This window comes from Heterodontus francisci, chromosome 15 (assembly GCF_036365525.1).
Source record: "Heterodontus francisci isolate sHetFra1 chromosome 15, sHetFra1.hap1, whole genome shotgun sequence".
Classification (NCBI taxonomy): domain Eukaryota; kingdom Metazoa; phylum Chordata; class Chondrichthyes; order Heterodontiformes; family Heterodontidae; genus Heterodontus; species Heterodontus francisci.
The window spans coordinates 52,679,958-52,700,499 of record NC_090385.1 but is presented as its reverse complement, the minus strand read 5'-3'; the positions used below and the strand labels follow the sequence as shown (position 1 = coordinate 52,700,499).

The 20,542-nt window shown below is 42.2% G+C and overlaps 1 protein-coding gene across 1 annotated transcript in view; it reads left to right on the top strand.

Annotated features, from left to right (window-relative positions):
* Nucleotides 1–17,910, top strand: part of tnfsf10l (TNF superfamily member 10, like) — a 31,356-nt gene extending 13,446 nt beyond the window's left edge. The window contains exons 3-5 of the mRNA XM_068047964.1: nucleotides 12,196–12,232; nucleotides 12,317–12,427; nucleotides 15,484–17,910. Coding sequence (XP_067904065.1) covers nucleotides 12,196–12,232; nucleotides 12,317–12,427; nucleotides 15,484–15,935 — 600 coding nt within the window. The 3' untranslated portion in view covers nucleotides 15,936–17,910. The remainder of the gene's footprint in view (nucleotides 1–12,195; nucleotides 12,233–12,316; nucleotides 12,428–15,483) is intronic.
* The last annotated feature ends 2,632 nt before the right edge of the window (nucleotides 17,911–20,542 follow it).

Sequence of the window (20,542 nt, the reverse complement as noted above, 5' to 3'; positions counted from 1 at the left end):
TGTCTTCTTTCAGCTAGCCAATTTCTGATCCAAAGCTCTAAATCACCTTCAACCCCATACTTCTGTATTTTCTGCAATAGCCTACCATGGGGAACCTTATCAAACGCCTTACTGAAATCCATATACACCACATCCACTGCTTTACCCTCATCCACCTGTTTGGTCACCTTCTCGAAAAACTCAATAAGGTTTGTGAGGCATGACCTACCCGTCACAAAACCGTGCTGACTATCGCTAATGAACTTATTCTTTTCAAGATGATTATAAATCCTGTCTCTTATAACCTTTTCCAACATTTTACCCACAACCGAAGTAAGGCTCACAGGTCTATAATTACCAGGGCTGTCTCTACTCCCCTTCTTGAACAAGGGGACAACATTTGCTATCCTCCAGTCTTCCGGCACTATTCCTGTCGACAATGTCGACATAAAGATCAAGGACAAAGGCTCTGCAATCTCCTCCCTAGCTTCCCAGAGAATCCTAGGATAAATCCCATCTGGCCCAGGGGACTTATCTATTTTCACACTTTCCAAAATTGATAACACCTCCTCCTTGTGAACCTCAATCCCATCTAGCCTAGTAGCCTGAATCTCAGTATTCTCCTCGACAACATTTTCTTTCTCTACTGTAAATACTGACGCAAAATATTCATTTAACACTTCCCCTATCTCCTCTGATTCCACACACAACTTCCCACTGCTATCCTTGATTGGCCCTAATCTAACTCTAGTCATTCTTTTATTCCTGATATACCTATAGAAAGCCTTAGGGTTTTCCCTGATCCTATCCGCCAATGACTTCTCGTGTCCTCTCCTTGCTCTTCTTAGCTCTCCCTTTCGATCCTTCCTGGCTAGCTTGTAACTCTCAAGCGCCCTAACTGAGCCTTCACGTCTCATCCTAACATAAGCCTTCTTCTTCCTCTTGACAAGCGCTTCAACTTCTTTAGTAAACCACGGCTCCCTTGCTCGACAACTTCCTCCCTGCCTCACAGGTACATACTTATCAAGGACACGCAGTAGCTGCTCCTTGAATAAGCTGCACATTTCGATTGTTCCCATCCCCTGCAGTTTCCTTCCCCATCCTACGCATCCTAAATCTTGCCTAATCGCATCATAATTTCCTTTCCCCCAGCTATAATTTTTGCCCTGCGGTATATACCTGACCCTGCCCATCGCTAAGGTAAACCTAACCGAATTGTGATCACTATCACCAAAGTGCTCACCTACATCTAAATCTAACACCTGGCCGGGTTCATTACCCAGTACCAAATCCAATGTGGCATCGCCCCTGGTTGGCCTGTCTACATACTGTGTCAGAAAACCCTCCTGCACACACTGGACAAAAACTGACCCATCTAAAGTACTCGAACTACATATTCTGCAGAGGTCAACTGCATCCAGTCCATTATATCTGTCATCCATTTTCTTTTCTGCTTCCCTCTGCTATGTTTTCCATTGATCTTTCCTTCCAGTAATTGTCTCTGTCTACCTTCTGCTCTAATGATGTGACCGAAGATTTGTATCTTTCTTTGAGGTTATGCACTAATTTCCTCTTTTCTCCAGCCATTTCACAAAAGGTTAATATGCAGGTAATTAGGAAAGCTAATAGAATGTTATCGTTTATTGCAAAGGGAATTGAATACAAAAGTAGGGAGGTTATGCTTCAGCTATACAGGGCATTGGTGAGACCACATCTGGAGTGCTGTGTAGAGTACTGGTCTCCTTATTTAGGGAAGGATGTAAATGCTTTGGAGGTAGTACAGAGAAGGTTTACTAGACTAATACCTGGAATGGGTGGGCTGTCTTACGAGGAAAGATTGGACAGGCAAGAGAGTAAGAGGCGATTTGATTGAAACATACAAGATCCTCAGGGGTCTTGACAGGGTGGATATGGAAAGGATGTTTCCCCTTGTGGGAGGATCTAGAACTAGGGGGTCACTGTTTACAAATAAGGGGCCGCCCATTTAAGACACAGAAGAAGAGAAATTTTTCTCTGAGGGTCGTGAGTCTTTGGAATTCTCTTCCTCAAAAGACGGTGGAAGCAGAGTCTTTGAATGTTTTTAAGACAGAGGTAGATAGATTCTTGATAAGCAAGGTGGTGAAAGGTTATCGGGGGTAGGTGGAAATATGGAGTAATCAGTTCAGCCATGAACTTATTGAATGGGGGAGCGGGCACGAAGGGCCTTTGTTTATTGTCCATGTCTCCGAGGCATATAACATAGATGACAAAATGTAGCACCTCAGCATTCTTTTCCTCAAATTCAGGGTCAGTTTCTTTGATGTTAACAAGTCGTTCATTCTGACAAAGCTGGTCTTGGCCATCTCAGTTCCCCTTCGGAACTCACAATCAGATTTCTCATCATCTGTGATAAGCTGCCCAAGCTATGTAAACCTTTTCACGTGTTCCAGGACTTTTGTCCATTTACTTCAATTTTCACTTTTGGGGTTAGGTTTCTGCTCATCACCATTGTCTTGGTTTTCATCACATTCATTCTTAATCCATATTCCACAGTCCTTGCATTCACTTTGTTCACAATTTCCTGTAGCGCCTCTTCTAACTCTGCAATCAGTGTCATCTGTGTATCTCAAGTTATTAATGTTCAACCCATCAATATTGCAACCTGGTAGATGTTCTTTGTCTCTGATGATAACTTCATTGTACATGTTGAACAGTTTTGGGGACATAACACTTCTGACGCACTCCTGTTTTGATTGGGAAACTGTCTGATAAGCCGCTATCAAGTCTCATCACTGCTGATTGATTCCAGTATAGATTCTGAATTATCCATTTATCATTTCTGTCAATTTCTAGTTTGTTTAAGCACTCCATTATTTTCTGATGGTAGACTCTATCAAATGCCTTTTCATAGTCTATTGTGCATACACAGGTTTTTGTACTTCCAGATATCTTTAATCACTACTCTCAAGTTAAAGATGCCTTCTCTTGTTCCTTTTGTTGGTCTGAATTCTGATTATCATCGATCTCTGCTTCTATTGACTGGTCATTTTCTTCCAAAATGATTATTAAAATCATTTTCAACACATGGCTCATGTGGCTTATTGTCCTGTGCTCTGAACAGTCTAGGGCTTTTGGTTTCTTTGGAAGTTTAATGAACACTGACTGCATAAGATCCACAGGTATGAATCCTGTAAATTTTATTGCTGAGGTCTGTCAGTATCCCAATGTTAACATCATTCAGGGCTTTCAGGCATTCTGTTAGTATCTCATCGATTCCAGGTACTTTCTTTGCTTTCATCTTGATGTGATGTCCCAGTTATAAGGTCACTAACAGCCTGTCTGCTCATTTCCCTAGAGATTTCAGCATTCCTCAATTCCTACATGGGACATTTCAATGAAAGATACAGAATTCGGGTAGGAGTAAGCTCCCCCTTCCCTCCCTCTGACTTCTGACTCGATTGAGGGACTGATCACTTTAGATTAAGAACTTTTGCTCATTGGTTTGAAACTTTAAAAAAATTGATAATATATTACTATTTTCCTGTAACCTGCTAAAATAGCTTTGCTAGGAACTAAGTGAATGTTGATTTGCGTGCTCGTATATGAAAAACTGACAACCCAAAAAGACTAACAACTCACAGCAGTGTACAACAAAAACAGCCCTAAATAAAAGCTTGTGACTAAGGCCATTTATTCAGAGTCACTGAATAAGTTACATGTATTTTTATTACATTGGATTTCAGGATCTTTATTCGTGCTGTGGGGTTGCATACCACAACTCAGTTCTTCTGTGAAAACTGAGACACTTACGTGGTGCCTCATTGGCGAACAAGAGTTTTGAAGCCCCTGAAAATAGAGCAAAAAGCATGGATGCATCTCCATTGAGCAGTAAGAACTACTAAAATGTCATCCCAAACCACCCAGAGTGTCGATATAAACATGTCACCTAGATGAGCTGAGATTCATGAAACAATTACACCGTGTTTAATGTGCTACCCGTATTGCTATAAAATCATTACCCCAAGAAACCAAACTTCAGCAAGTCTCACAATGAAGTCAGCAAGCAGCATTCACATGTACATTTAAACTCCATACTTTTCACCACCATTACAACATCCCACACTGCAGTAAAAAAGATTCTTGTGTAACATGTAAGCCTGTTCCATAAAGGGCATTATACACCAAGTTTCTGCACTATCTATCAAAATTCAACTCAGCTGGGGCTTCAGTTGTTACTGGTAGTAATGTACCTATTGACGATGTGTACTTGTACAAGCTGACCATAATCCAGACATTACAAACACCGTATAGAAAACACTGCAGCTCAGCCTTCAGCAAATGCTTTGTTTGAATTTCATGCAAAGAGGCACTCAGATCACCTAGCTATTATGGAGGAGTTGGATGTCTTCCAGCTTGAATGCCTTTATAAATGCAGCAAAAAATTGTATTTTCTCTATACTTCCTGTGTAGAGCCTACAAAGTAAAACACCTTTTTCTCCATCTTTTTCTTGTGGCATATACCAAACGCATGGCTGCTCTTAACCTGAATGCACAAGTCAGATGTACCACTGTGTTTCCATATTTTCCCTCTTCAGCTCACTCTCCGTCTTTTGCTCCAGGACTTAAATGTGTCATTTGCACAAGCTGACCAACTGGATTTCAGCCAGCCCAAATTATTTGCTTTCCAACACCTTTCTGAGGACAGAGGCCAATAAAAATTGACTGACCGTTCCAACTATAGTTTAGTGATGGACTGCTTCAGGTAGGGGAAAAGCAGAAATCTTTTCATACCATTATATTTTGTTACTTCCTCCCTTATAATTCAATAAAGAACTGAGCTGAATACAAAAAGTACAGGAGAGAATTGCAAAAGAAAGTCGGGGGCAAAGAGAGTGTATGAGAATAGATTAGCGGGTAACATAAAAGAGAATTCAAAAGTCTTTTACAAACATATAAATAGTGTTACAACCGACCACTCCAGTCAAAGCCCTGAATCAAAATATACAATTCTGATTGTGGTGGGAGAAACGTACTGTTAATTCAATCCCGTCGTTCCACAGATTGCCTAACATAACATTTAAAACTTTCTAAATTAAAGAAAGACCCAGCCAAATTGTATCTTCTATTAACCTCCAAATGAGGCTAACCAAACCATGTGTTTTTAAATCAATAAATTAACTCTTTAATTAGAAGAACTAAATTCTTAAACACTATGAAGATATAAACAACATTTAAAATAGAAAAAATTAGAGTCCTTGCAAATTTACAGTCCAATGTTGCTTGAAGTCCTCACAGAATGTTACTTGAAGTCCTCACAGCCATCTGACGTGGGGGGAAAAGGTTCTTCCACAGTAGAACAGTCCATAGTCTAACTTCAGCAGTAGGTGATGCTTTCCTTCTCCAGTGAATTTCAATAGTTAATGACTTGCAAACACTTTCAATAGAATCAAACTGACTTTAGAGTTTTTGAGGGATGAAAGATTGTCACAGTCTAACTTCCCTTTCTTCAGTTTAAATTACCAGAGATCTCTGACTTTTTTAGAATTTTGAGAGATAACAATGAACAGACTAAAATCCTTCAATTTAAATGGCTGAGAGCTCTTTTCTCAGGTGCTAAACACCATAGCTATTTGTGTCTGTGTGCCCTCTGTGTCTGTGTTCTGTTAGTACAAACTGTCTTCAACTAAAACACCAGTTCAAAATTGAATTGTAATAAATATATCACTTAATATTCACTCCCAGTGGCTGTATCTATGGTAATGAGAATGCACCCTTTGAATCGCAGTCTCCAAATGGCTGTTTCTAAGGCAACGAAAATGCACCTTCCTATGACTCCTGAGGCTTGCTGGTTCTTAAAGCAATACTGATCCTTTGCAAGCCTTAAAGGCAAACTACATCTTCCCGAAAAAAAAACTACAGGACCATGACAATAATAAAGGCATAATCAAAGGAAGGGTGAGACCAAGTAGGGACCAAAGGGAAAGCTTCTGGTAGAAGCAGAGTGCATGGCTCGGGTACTAAATGAGTACTTTGCATCAGTCTTCAATAAAGAGGATGCTGCCAATGTAGCAGTAAAGGAAGAGGAAGTAAATAAATTAGATAGGAGAAAAATCAATAAGCGGATCAATAAATGGTTGAGGAAAGTCGAGAAGTCACCCAGTCTGGATGGGATGTATCCTAGGTGGCTGAGGGAAGGAAGGGTGGAAATTGCGAAGGCTCTGGCCACAATCTTGCAATCCTCCATCGATATGGGAATGGTGGCAGAGGACTGTAGGATTGCAAATGTTACGCCCTGTTAAAAAAGGGGCAAAGGATCGACCCTGCATTTACACACCAGTCAGCCTAACATCAGTGGAAACTTTTAGAGGCATTAATCCCAGACAAAATTAATTGGCACTTGGAAAAATTATGGGTTAATAAATGTTAAAGGCAAATTGTGCTCGACTAACTTGATTGAGTTCTTTGATAATGTCTTAGATAGGGTGCAGAGGAGTTTTACTAGAATAGTACCAGGGATGAAAGACCTCAGTTGCATGGCGTGACTAGAGAAATTGGGGGTGTTCTCTTTAGAACAGACAAGGTTAAAGGGAGATTTGATAGATTTAAAATCTTAAAGGGTTTTGATAGATTAAATAGGGAGAAACAGTTTCCAGTGGCAGAAGGGTCAGTAGCCAGAGGTCACAGATTTAAGGTAATTGGCAAAAGAAAAAATCTGCACAGTGATTTGTTATGATCTGAATGCACTGCCTGAAAGGGCAGCGGAAGCAGATTCAACAATAGCTTTCAAAAGAAAATTGGATAGATACCTGAAAAGGCAATATTTGCAGGGCTGTGGTGAAAGAGCAGGGAATGATACTAATTGGATATTTCTTTCAGAGTGGGCACAGACAGAATAGGCCAACTGGCCTCCTTCTGTGCTGTATCATTGATTCTACCAGGTGCAGACACATTAGGAACCTTCAAAGACCTGACTTAAATATCTCCTCAAGAATAAAGTCAATATGTGGCAGTACCAAAATGTATTTTATGTATTTCTTCTCAGCATGTGTTGAAAGATTGCACATCCACAGAAGAGATAAGGTGCAAAGGCATCATGGGGGTGACACAAAATGACTTAGAAACAGCAAGCTTTTGAGGTCTAGCATGAGCAGTACGCATGGAGTCAAGAAATGCTGATCACCCAAAAAGCCAATAGTTGACAATTATGCAACTGGTCTTTCACCTCTGGGACTTGGATGTGAATCCAACTCGGGCTAATGGAATAAAAAAAAACTCCTCTGCTTGCTGAAAGGAATCTATTCGAAATGGATTTGGGATGTCTCAATCCAGTTCCTATTGGACATAAGACTTTCTCCTCCTATCTTGTTCAGAAGGTCTCAGGATGCCTGGTGTAGCAATGGAAACAAGCCATACTGGTGCGATAGGGGTACCCATCTGAGGCTGGGGTTAAAGTTGTCCATCAGTTTTTCTGCTTCTCTTTGCAGAGAGTAAAGTGAATTTTACTCCCTATATAATGCTGTACCTGACCTGGATATCAATCTACTTGATACTGACTGGGTGTCCGAAAGAAAATTGTGCAATTTCACAGCACTAACATTTCTGCTATGACAAGCGCAATAAAGTAAACAAAAATATTTTAGATAGCTTGTGAACTTCTAACAACAAAAAGAAAAGGATTTCTTAGCTAGCTGTCTTGCATGGCAACTGTCTCACAGAACAGTGTTTTGTGTTGACATCAGGTTTGAAAAGAAGCCACAAGCAGAGCACCGTGGACCACAAAAAGTAACCATGAATGATTAACAAAAAACTTTGAAAAAGCTCTGCAGTCTATGTTATTCTAATAATCTAGCATGGGCCTAGTGCAGAAGGGGTTAAAAAAAGTCTGAGTAAGGAACTTATCTTTGTATAGCAATTTTCATGTCTGCAAGATGTTCCAAAGTGCATAAGTCAAATACTTTCAAAGTGTAGTCACTGCTCTAATGCAGGTGAACCTAACAGCCAATTGGTACACAGCAAGCAGCAATGAAATAAGAGACCAATGTTTTAATGATGTGAGTTGAGGGATAAATATTGGCTAGGACACTATGAGAACCTTTCTATTCTTTGAATAGTGCCATGGGATCTTTTCTATCCACCTGAGAAGGCAGACCAAGACCTCAAAGATGACACTTCCAAAGGTGCAGCACTCTCAGTATTGCACTGAAGTGCCATCTTAGATTATCTGCTCAACTGTTTGGAGCAGGATTTGAACCCACAACCTTCTGACCTAGAGGCAAGAGTGCTACTTGTGAGACATGGCTAGTGATATGATGAGCTTGATTTGTTTGAAACCTCTGATGTTCTTGTGTAATAATTGGTGTAATTCATGGATTACAAACCTGTAAAGAGCTATCAGGGCTCAAAGGGCTTTACAAGTCAGTCAATCTCTGCTTCTTCAATATAATTCCTGATAACAACAGTGTAAGTAGAAGAAATGTATACCCATGTAGTACAAAGTGAACATATATAGAACACAAATTATGCTGCCAAAGGTTATTAAACCCAGTACACACAGCATGCTACTATAGAATACTAGTGGATCTCCCATGGAATTTCCCATTGGCTAAGGAGAGAGTGGAGTTGCTGGCAGATTCAGGGACTTTACCTCTTGTTGGGGCAGGGGCTCCACTTTTTAACAAATCTGGTGCATTGCCTGGGACAACTGCCTGGAGTGGAGAGGACTCATGACTGAAGTGGGAAGGGACCAGAACTCGAGGCTCAGATAGGAAGGAGATGAAATGGAGCTAAGCAGAAGCATATTGAGTGTATCCATGAACAGGGTGTGCAAGAGCAGAGGTGAATCCGAAGCACAGGCAGAGCCAAATGTGGTACAGGACATAGGTTCTGTAAATAGAGTTTGAGGTTTGTGAAGACCTAGTTATCATGATGTCAGTGTGCCTAAATTAAGCTGCAAGTTTGTGCAGCTAAGCTTTGCAATTTTATTCCTAGGAGCATATGATAATTCACGTATTAGAATTGACACTATTTAAAGTCTTGCTATTATCAAAAGATATTCTCTCTGAACCTGGCTGGATGGCTCCTGTATTCTTGATGATATTTTTCTGCTGCAGTGTGATTCGGCAGAATTATTTTGGTGGGGTATGTCAGGAATAGTTTATATGCAATATAATTGGTAAGTAACAAAAGTAAGAAATAACTTGGCTTTAGCCAATGAAGAAAAAGAAAAACACTTAAATAAGAACTAGAAAATTGAAGTACATGAAAATTGACAGATGCTCATGATAGACACTACAAACATGATGTTTATTGGAGGTAACAACTTCAGTTGATATGCTTTTAGTGTAGAAAAGTGCACCAAGTTTTTCGAGGCATAAGGAAAAAGTGAAAAACATGCCAAAGAAGGACATGAAGAATGACCAAACATTTGGCCAGATGTGAGATTTAAGGAAGGACTTAAAGGAAATGAGAGGGTGGACAGACAGAGGGTATGCCAGAGTGTGCAGCCGATATGGCTGAAGGCTTGGCTGCCAATAGTGGAGAGAAAGGGATTGAGGGATATACAAGAAGCCAGAGAGAGGGGTGGGTTGTTGGGCTGGAGGAGCTTATAGAGATAGATAGGATCAATACCATGAAAGGATTTAAAGACAAGGATGATCACTTTTAAATTTTAAGGCTTTGGGAAATCAGAAGGCCATTGACTTCATAGGTCAGCAAGGACAGTGATAATGGTGAACATGATTTCATGTGGGCTAGGATATTGACAGAATTGTTTTGGAAGAGCTGAGGTTTACAGAGGATGGAGGTGGGAGGCCAGTTGGGAGAGCATTGGAATAGTCAAGCCTGGAGGTGAAACGTATGGATGAGGTTTTCAGCAGTAGATGGGCTGAGGCAGAGGTGAACAACTTTATGGAGGTAGAAGTAAGCAGAATTTATAACGGAGAGGTTATGGGGTTGGAAATTCAATTTGAGATCAATTAGGCTGCCAAGGTTTCGAACAGTCTGGTTCAACGTGAATGACCAGGTAGGGGAATGGGATCAGTAAGCAACATTATGGAATTTGTGGAATGGTCCAAGGACAATGGCTTTGGTCGTACCAATGTTTAACTAGAGGAAACTGTAGGTCATTCAAGACTGGGGGCTGAATTTTACCAGCCCCCCCGGCATTGAGGGTTGTAGCAGGGGACCCAGAAAATCCTTCCGGGAGAGGCCAGCCACAGGCCTCGATGCCGGGAAGGCCTAGCCCCTTTTTACAGACAGTGGCGGCGAGGCCTCGGAGTGCCCCCCCCCCCCACCCCGGCTGCTTGGCAAATTACTTAATTTACATACATATGTAAATAAATGCTAATAAAGGAATAATTACTTACCTCATCACGCCAGCTGTCCCATGCTGATATTCTGGCCGGTTGCCGGAAGTCCTGCGCCTTGGGAACTCCGTTCAGCGATCCGAGGCATAACACTGGTGGGGAGGGGGGGAGGATTGAAATTTTCAGGGCCAGGGGAGGCGGGGGAGTGGGGAAAGCTGTTACTATTGGCTGAGGGGATGGTAGGAAGGCGCTGAAGGGCAAAGGTAATGAAGTTCGGGGGGTGGGGGGGGGGGGGGGAGTTAGGGATGGGAACAACATTTTATTTAGTGGGGAAAAGGCAATAACTGAAGTGTTTGGTCACTGGGGGTGGGGTGGTGATGTGGGCGAGGGCCTTCGATCTTTTATTAAATTTAGAAATGTAAATTTAACATCCATTTCACTTTAAAAATTTTAATTACCGGTAAGGGCTTGAAGCAATTTAAAAATGGTGCCGGTGCCTAATGCCATTGCTGGGGATGAAGTGCCCGCCCCAATGAGCCGCGGCTTCTTAACATGGGGCAGGAATTCCGCCCCCTCCATGTTAATGAGCCGCTGTGCAAAGTATCATGGCGGTTCTGCGGCGCATGTCTCATGCATGCGACATGCCGTCTTGGAAGCTCACCACTGAGAATGGCAGCGAGCTATAAAAATTCAGCCCTGGAGATCAACCAGTCTGACAACACAGAGGCAGTGGAGGGGATGAAAGCTGTGCTGAAGTGGTGCAGCTGGCTGTCTTCAGCAAATATATGGAAGCTCACTCCATGACTGCAAATGATGTCGCTAAGTGGCAGCACGTAGATGAGGAAGAGGAGGGAGACAAGCATAGATCTTTGGAGGTCGCTGGATGTAATGGTGTGGAGTTGGGAATAAAAGCCATTGCTGGAGGTACTCGGGCATAAGATAGGCAAGAGTGGAATCAAGTAAAGGTAGGCACTGAGCTGGATAACGGAGGAGACGTGTAAGAGAAGAACGTGGTTGACTGTGTCAAAGGCTGTGGAGAGGACAAGGAGGGATAATGCACATGGTCACAGGATATAATTTGTGACTTTAGTTAGGGCCATTTTGTTGCTGTGGCAGGGTGGAAACCTAATTGGAGAGATTCAAACAGAGTGACGGAAGAGATGGGTACAATCTTTGCAGTTAACACCACATTCAAGGACTTTGGCGAGAAAAAGGAGATGGGAGATGGGTAGTAGTTCACAAAGACAAAGAGATGAAAGGTGCATTTATTTTAAGGAGGGTGAAGATGGTGGTGGTTTTGAAAGGGAGCAGGAAAGCACCTGAGGAGAGGGAACATTTACATATGTGTTCAACAACCACAACAACTCGCATTTATATAGTGCCTTTTACATAGTAAAATGTCCCATCAATCAGGGCTCCTGCCCAGCTTGGAAACAAGCAACTATAGGTGTAGAAGATCTGGAGATCCTTTCAAGGTTCTGGCATTTAGTTCCTTCTATTTATTTTATTTTTTATTTAGAGATACAGCACTGAAACAGGCCCTTCGGCCCACCGACTCTGTGCCGACCAAGAACCACCCATTTATACTAACCCCACATTCCCTACCACCTACCTGCACTAGGGGCAATTTACAATGGCCAATTTACCTATCACCTGCAAGTCTTTGGCAGTGGGAGGAAACCGGAGCACCCGGAGAAAACCCACGCGGTCACAGGGAGAACTTGCAAACTCCACACAGGCAGTACCCAGAATTGAACCCGGGTCCCTGGAGCTGTGAGGCTGCGGTGCTAACCACTGCGCCCTTGTTGCACTAATAAAAGCCTCTGCTGAGCTTGAGGATCAAATGTTTGGAAAATACCAATCAGTTGTAATAAAACATGTTGGTTTGTGAAATTTAAACTCTCAATTTTCTTTCCAATAAAATTACCTTCAGGTAGCAGACAACACGAGCAAGCAACGTATAGTAAAAGGTAAGCTTGTTTCACATTCAAACATATTGATAAACACTCACTCAACAATTTCAGATAATTTACACAAACTGCTTCTCTTTCCAGATGTAATGGACAATTTACCTGTAGATGTTTTGAAATTTGCAGCAGAGTTTGAAGACAGACCAGCTCACCGTCCCGCTGCTCATCTCACTGTACAATTCGGTTCTCCGCAAGGTCAGTGCAGGGTTCTGATGAAAGGTCACAGACCTGAAATGTTAACTCTGCTTCTCTCTCCACAGACGCTGCCTGACCTGCTGAGTATTTCCAGCACTTTCTGTTTTTATTTCAGATTTCCAGTATTGTGCTTTTATTTCAGTGCAGGGTTCATTTGACTAGCTCTGCTTTTCATGCATAAGGTCTATTTCCACCTTCCCAAAAGTGCTGGTTGCCAAGTACTTATAAAATACACTTTGGAACATTATGGTGCTGAAACACATCGGAGTGTAATATCATGGCACTGCAGTGCTGAGATGTGGATGTGTGTTTACAGTCTGCCATGCTACTGAATTCCAAAGATCCACAACCCACAGAGAAAAAATTTCTCCTCATCTCGGTCTTAAATGGCGACCCCTTATTTTTAAACAGTGACCCCTAGTTCTAGATTCTCCCACAAGAGTAAACATCCTTTCCACATCCACCCTGTCAAGACCCATTAGGATCGTATATGTTTCAATCAAGTTGCCTCTTATTCTTCTAAACTTCAGCGATACAAGCCTAGCCTGTCCAACCTTTCCTCAACCTGCCCATTCCAGGTATTAGTTTAGTAAACCTTCTCTGAATTGCTTCTAATGCTTTTACATCCTTCCTTAAATAAAGAGACGAATACTGTAGACTGTACTCCAGATGTGGTCTCGCTAATGCCTTTATAACTGAAACATAACCTCCCTACTTTTGTATTCAATTCCCTTCGCAATAAATGACAACATTCTATTGTCTTTCCTAATTACTTGCTGTACCTGCATACTAACCTTTTGTGATTCATGCACGAGGACACCCAGAACGCTCTGCATCTCAGAGCTCTGCAATCTCTCACCATTTAGATAATATGCTTTTTTATTCTTCCCGTAAAAATGGACAATTTCACATTTTCCCACATTATACTCCATTTGCCAGATCTTTGCCCACTCACTTAACCTATCTATATCCCTTTGTAACCTCCTTATGTCCTGCTCACAACTTACTTTCCTACCTATCTTTGTGTCATCAGCAAATTTAGCAACCATTCCTTCAGTCCCTTCATCTCAGTCGTTTATATAAATTGTAAAAGGTTGAGGCCCCAGCACTGATCCCTGTGGCACTCCAATTGTTACATCTTGCCAACCAGAAAATGACCCATTTATGCTTACTCTGTTCCCTGTTCGTTAGCCGGTCTTCAATCCATGCCAATATGTTACCCCCTACACCATGAGAGTTCCACAATAACCTTTGATGTGGCACCCTATCAAATGCCTTATGGAAATCTAAGTACAGTACAACCACCGGTTCCCCTTTATCAATCGCACATGTTACTTCTTCAAAGAACTCCAATAAATTGGTTAAACATGATGGGCTGCATTTTAAAAGCCCACCGCCGAAATAGATGGCAGGCAAAAATATTTGTGGCCCGCACAGACGGGGCACACGTCGTGGAGCTGTCACAATTCCAAAGATGGTGGCTTACTAGTATGGCCGGGTCGGCTGTTACCCCTGATGACATGAAGTTGGCAGGCGAGCCGTCCCAGGGAACAGCGTCCGGCGCAAATGCGCAGGTGCTGGCAACATTTTTAAAGGGCTTACAGCTCTAAATGACCATTTAATTTTTTAAAGTGAAAGTCATTTTACAGTTAATACAAATGAATGAAAAAAACTTTTCATGCCCTCTCCAACCCCGCAATGGCATTACACCTCATTCCTGCCCTCCTCCCCCTGCCAGAATACCTACCGTGAATATATGACCTCCCCCACCCCATAGTCAGAACCTTTGTCCTTTACTCCTTCCCATCACCCCCCCAACCAATCCGAAGGGTTTGATCCCACTCTCCCTCTCCCGCACTGTGAAAAATACCTCCTCCCCACGGGAGTCGGACCTCGTTTCCCCGAATGAAGATCTCAACCTGCTGTCATAAACTCTGCGTCCTGCATATTAATTAATGGTAAGTACCATCTCCATATTGTAATGCAGGTCCCGTCACCGAGCAGCAGGGGGGCTGCCACAAGGCCTTGCTGCTGAGATCGGGACGGGCCCTGCTGGCCTCAGGGTTGATCGCAGGCCTCATCTGTTGCGATCTTCATTCTCGGTGTCAGGGACCATTTAAAATCCAGACCGATTTCCTTTTCACAAAACCATATTGCGTCTGCTGGATTTCCTTCATACCTTGAATTTTTCTAAGTGCCCTGCTATAACGTCTTTAATAATAGCTTCTAACATTTTCTCTCAGACAGATGTTAAGCTAACTGGCCTGTAGTTTCCTGCCTGTTATCTCCCTCTCTTTTTGAATAAAAAGGAATTGCATTGGCTATTTTCCAATCTAATGGAACCTTCCCCGAATCTCACTAGCAACTGCTTTTAAGACCGAACGATGAGGTCCATCAGTACCACTTCTCTGGTGATTGTGATTTTCTTGAGTTCCTCCCTTCCTTCCAATTCCTGATTTACAGCTTTTTCTGGGATGTTGCCCTCTTTGGTGAAGACCAATACAAAATACCTGTTCAATTCATCTGCCATCTCCTTATTTTCCCTTACTAATTCCCAGACTCACTTTCTATAGGACCAATGCTCATTTTGTTAACTCTTTTCTGTTTGTCCCTATTTGTAAAGCCCGGGATCCCTTATGCTTTATTCACTACTTTCTCAACCTTCCCTGCAACCTTCAATGATTTGTGCACATATACCCCCAGGTCCCTCTGATCCTGCACCCCTTTTAGAATTGTACCTCTTCCTCCTTTCAATGGTTTCTAGAAATTTCTGAAATCTGAATCAGAATAAAATACTTTTCACTTATGGCATTATTTAAGTTAGCTAGGGAGAAAGTAGATACTCAGACTGCATTGTGTTTACATAGGTATTTCAGTTGATGAACGGTATTGACTTTTGGCACCAGCATTTTTTTTGGTTAGTTTTGAGTTTCCGATAAATCCTTTTGGTACTGGAACACTGCTCATTAACACATTAACATAAGCTAATCTGGTTATGATGAAATACTAGAAACATACTTGTACTTGTATCTTCAGAATTGTTATTTTTTCAACAGATTTGTCCCACCATTTAGACCGGTCGTGCCGCCACCTTGTTAAATGGGGTACTGGAAAGGGGTTATCCTACATTCAGAACATGACGATCCATCATGGGAAATTACAAGCCAGTCAAACAGGCAGATACTACATTTATGCCCAGACTTATTTCAGATATCAGCACAAGGGTATAGCTGATTATGAGGACTATTCTGCAAAACCTAATGAGCAACAGCTTGTGCAGTGCATATACAAGATGACTACTACCTACGCATCGCCAATTCTCCTCATGAAAAGTGTGGGAACAAAATGTTGGGCAGCAAATGCTGAGTATGGTTTGAATTCCATCTACCAAGGAGGACTTTTTGAACTAAAGGCTGGTGATGAAGTATTTGTCACCATTTCTGACATAAAGTTAGTGGATGATAATGTAGCATCTAGCTACTTTGGATGCTTCAGACTGCATGTGTAAGGAGTTTTAATTTTAGAAAGAAGTGGCTGTTCAAAAGGAAATCGTTGCATCAAACAATTACTATTAAATCAGTTTTACTAGTATGTTTTTTTTCTAAACATTTGCTAAATATAGTATCAGTCTAAAGGAGTTTTGATTCGCTTGCTTTGCCAGCTGATTAAAAACTGTTAAATGGAAAGGTATCACATTGCGCAGAAAGATATTTGCTATGTACAGCTGGTGCCTATAGTTCTAGCAAGTGTAACCTTCCCAAGCTCCTCTTGGCGGACAATTTTTGCAGCTGTGCTGATAATAAAACTTAATAGAGACCTTCCTTCGTTATGTGGATATACCATGATTCCTGATGGCATAGGTAGAAATATAAGAGGTTCAAAGTTCTCCTTAAAGGCAGCTGCCCTTTGCATGGGAATAGGGGATGGATCCCACTGCCAATGAGGGCAGAGGTATTGCCAGCTAGGTGGGGAAAGGAGGTACTGCCCTCAAAGTGGCAAAGGCGATAGAGATTCTGCCTTTTGAAGGTAAAAACATAGGTACAACCACAGGAAGGTGTAGGGTATATGGAAAAAAAATTACCATAATGTATCTTCCCCAAGATTTTTGGTATGGGTATGCCAAATTACAGAACTACTGAGGTTGGCAAGTGCAAGCTGTTTCTTTCAAATCTTTGCACATAACCACACTGCTTCGAAAAGAATTAATGTGCAATTCTTCATTTCCAGGGCTCAGCAATAATACATTCACCTATTCTGCTAAGCATGTAGACAGAAATCTTATAAACCTTGATGCACAGAATGTTGGAAAGACGGAACCAAAAAAATATACTTGAATCAAACTCAACAATATTCCTTGAACGGAGGCAAAATCAGTCCCCATCTACCAACACCACCCTTCTCCACCTAGGTGAACTTGTCCTTATATTGAAACCACCACCTTTGACTCTACTTACCTCTTCCAAATAAAAGGTGTCACTATGGGAATCTGTATGGGTCCTACTTAAGCGTGCCTTTTTTCTGGGATACGTGGAACATTCTTTGTTCCAGTCCCACTGAGGTCCTCTCACTCAGTTCTTTTTCTGATACATTATTGATCGTATTGAATAGGTTTCCTGCTCTGCCCTGAACTGGAAAATTTCAATAACCTTGCTTCCAATTTCCATACCTCTTTCCTGTTTACATGGTTCATCTCTGATTCTTCCCCCTCCCTTCCTCAACTTTAATATTTCCATTTCTGGGGATAGCCTGTCAAAGAATAGCTACTTTATACCCACTGACTCACACAGCTACCTTGATTACACTTCCTCCCATCCTGTTTACTGTAAAGACTCTATTCTTTTCTCCATCGCATCTGTTCAGATGATGCCACCTTCCACACCAGTGCGTCCGATAAGCCTTTTTCCTCAACCGAGTATTCCCCTTCACCGTGGTGGAAAGGGCCGTCAAAAAGTGTCCATCCCATTTCTCGCACTGCTATCCTCACACTTTCCTATCCCTCCCAAAACCATAATAGGGTTACCCTTGCCCTCACCTTCCACCCCATTAGCCTCCACATTCAACGGATCCTCCACTGGCATTTCCGCCACTTCCAGCATGATGGCACCACCAAACACACTTCTCCTCCCTTCCCAGCATTCCAGAGAGAGAGTTCCCTCCATGACACCCTGGCCCACTTTTCCATCACTTCCAACACCTGTTTCACCTTCCTTCCCACTATTCAAGGCTCCAAACACTCTTTCCAGGTGAAATAGTGATTTAATTGTACTTCTTTAAACTTAGTATATTGTATTCAATGCTTACCATGTGATCTGCTCCATATTGGGAAGATCAGAGGCGGGGTGATCGCTTTGCTGAATATCTCCATTCAGTCTACAAGCGTGATTAACATTCGCACCATACAAGTGCCAGGCAATGACTATCATCGACAAGAGAGAATCTAATCAACTCCCCTTGACATTCAATGTCATTACCTTTGCTGAATCCACCATCAACATCCTGGGGAGGGCATTGGGGGGGGGGGTCACCATTGACCAGGAACTGGATCAGCCATATAAATACTGTGGCTGCAAAAGCAGGCCAGAGGCTGGGAATTCTGCAGTGAGTAACTCACCTCCTGACACCCAAAAGTCTATCCACCATCTACAAGGCACAAGTCAGGAGTGTGATGGAATACTCCCCACTTGCCTGGATGGGTGCAGCTCCAACAACACTCAAGGGGCTTGATGCCATCCAAGAAAAAGCAGCCCACTTAATTGGTACCCCATCCACCACCTTAAACATTCACTCCCTCCACCACAGACGCACATCGGCAGCAGTATGTACCATCCACAAGATGCACTGCAGCAACTCACCAAGGCTCCTTAGACAGCACCTTCCAAACCCGCAACCTCTGCCTCTTTGAAGAGCAAGGCAGCAGACACATGAGAACACCACCACCTGCAAGTTCCTGTCCAAGTTACACACCATCCTGACTTGGAAATATATCGCTGTTCCTTCACTGTTGTTGGGTCAAAATCCTGGAACTCATCCCTAACAACACTATGGGTGTACCTACACCACACAGCCTGCAGCAGTTCAAGAAGGCAGCTCACCAGAACCTTCTCGAGAGTAATTAGGGATGGGCAATAAATTCTGGCCTTGCAAGCAATGCCCATATTCCATGAGCAAATAAAAAAAATGATTTTAATCATTTCAGATCATAACCACTGCTCCTAATCTTTTGAACAGCTGCTGGTATTGGCTCCGCTGTTGCCATTTACAGCTCCTCTAGACCCACTTTCGTTTCTATCCTATTACTATTTCATTTTACCTTGCTCCATCATCCCTTCTGTTATTTAATCACTCCTGCTTTCCACCCTACCAGACCTTCCCTTTTGTTCTTTCCCCACGCAACCTGCTCCCTTCCCTGCCTCTATACTTCCTGAAAACCTGTTACATTTCTTACTTCGTCCAGTTCTGATGAAGGCAATCGATGTGAAACATTAATACTGCCTTGACTCTCCACAGGTGCTGCCTGACCTGTTGAGTATTTCCAGAATTTTCTGTTTTTCTATCAACAATATAATACTGCAGTACTATATTGTTGAGGTTAATTCAAGGGCAACTTTTGGCAAGTCTAAAATTAGAAATGGCTTCCCTAGTGTACAGTAAATAATCATTGCACTGGCGTAAGAACTAAACCAAGCAATCTTCTTCTGAGTTTATAGAAGACAACCGCAGCCTCCACAGGATGAGCCTAAACAGGGATTGGTAGCATCTGTAATTGTGGCAATGGTGAAGCTTGTATTGCCTTCCAGTGTAATCAGATTTGTGATCTGTATGTCTTTCTGTTCAAGTATCAATGATAAAAAATAATGCCTTAAATAATTATCACTCACTCACGCATGTTTCTGTATCAGCTCCTACATGTTCAGTACACATCAAGTAAAAGGTAACAATTCAGTGATGTGCTACTACATGAGTTGTGTGTGTTTCAGTCAGCTGCTGTGTGCCTTACACTTCTGTAAATTGTGCAACTTAATCCCATCAAAGCAGATGGCAGCATGGAGCAAGATCAAGAAATAGTATTCGCTCACATCAGAGGCAAGCAGTCTTCAGTGATGGGAACCTGGGTATTTGAACCTGCAACCATTTGGATAGAAAATCAGACTGCCCGCTTATAGGATATTCAGAGATGAAATTTTGTCGCGTTAACCTTCTGTTTAGTTACAATACCAGTGATTTCATTTTATGCCTAAATTACAGGTATATCATATGTAAGTTGTAGTGTAGCAAATATATATATATATATATTTAATTATTTGCCAAATTTAACCTTTATTTTTGAAAATAATTAGCAGCTCACCAGAATTGGTTGAATTAACTTCTCATTGTGAATCTGAGCCACACAGATGGAGATGATTCCAGGTTTTATCGTGGTCTGTGCCTAGTTAGCTGATCTTAGTCAGGATGGCAACAGGGTATTATAATTGACTTTAGTATTCCTAACCTGAGGGAAGGTGAAGACAGATGTATCAATTGGTTTGGAGTGCATGCATGAACAATGGATCAAAACAGCTGCAGATTGACTTTGATGTCCACCCTGCTCCCTGCACTCCAAATCAAATAGATAAGCATTGTCTAGATTAACATGAAGAATGAACATATAGGTGTTGCCAGGAATGGAGAATTTTAGCTATGAGGAAGGATTGGTTAGACTGGCATTGTTTTCTTTGGAACAGAGAAGGCGGAGAGGAGATTTAATTGGGTGTTGTCCCTCCTTTAAATCTGTCGTCATCACCTCTTTCTGCTTGGTTAGAGAGATAAATTTTAAGGAATGTCTTAAAGGAGGAAAGAGAGGCAGAGAGACAGAGAGGTGTAGGGAGGGTATTCCAGAGCTCAGAGCCTAGGCAACTGAAGACACGGCCACTAATGGGGGAGCGAGGGAGTGAGAGATGGTCAGAGAAGGGGAGAGTGAGGAAGGAGACAGAGGGGAGAGAGAGACGGACACAAAGAGGGAAGAGGGATGGACACAGAGAGGGGGAGAGAGAGGGGGTGGGGGAGATAAAGAGATCAAGGTCTCTCCTGACAGATGGACATCTATTCGAATTCTCCACATCGCGATATCAAGTGTGT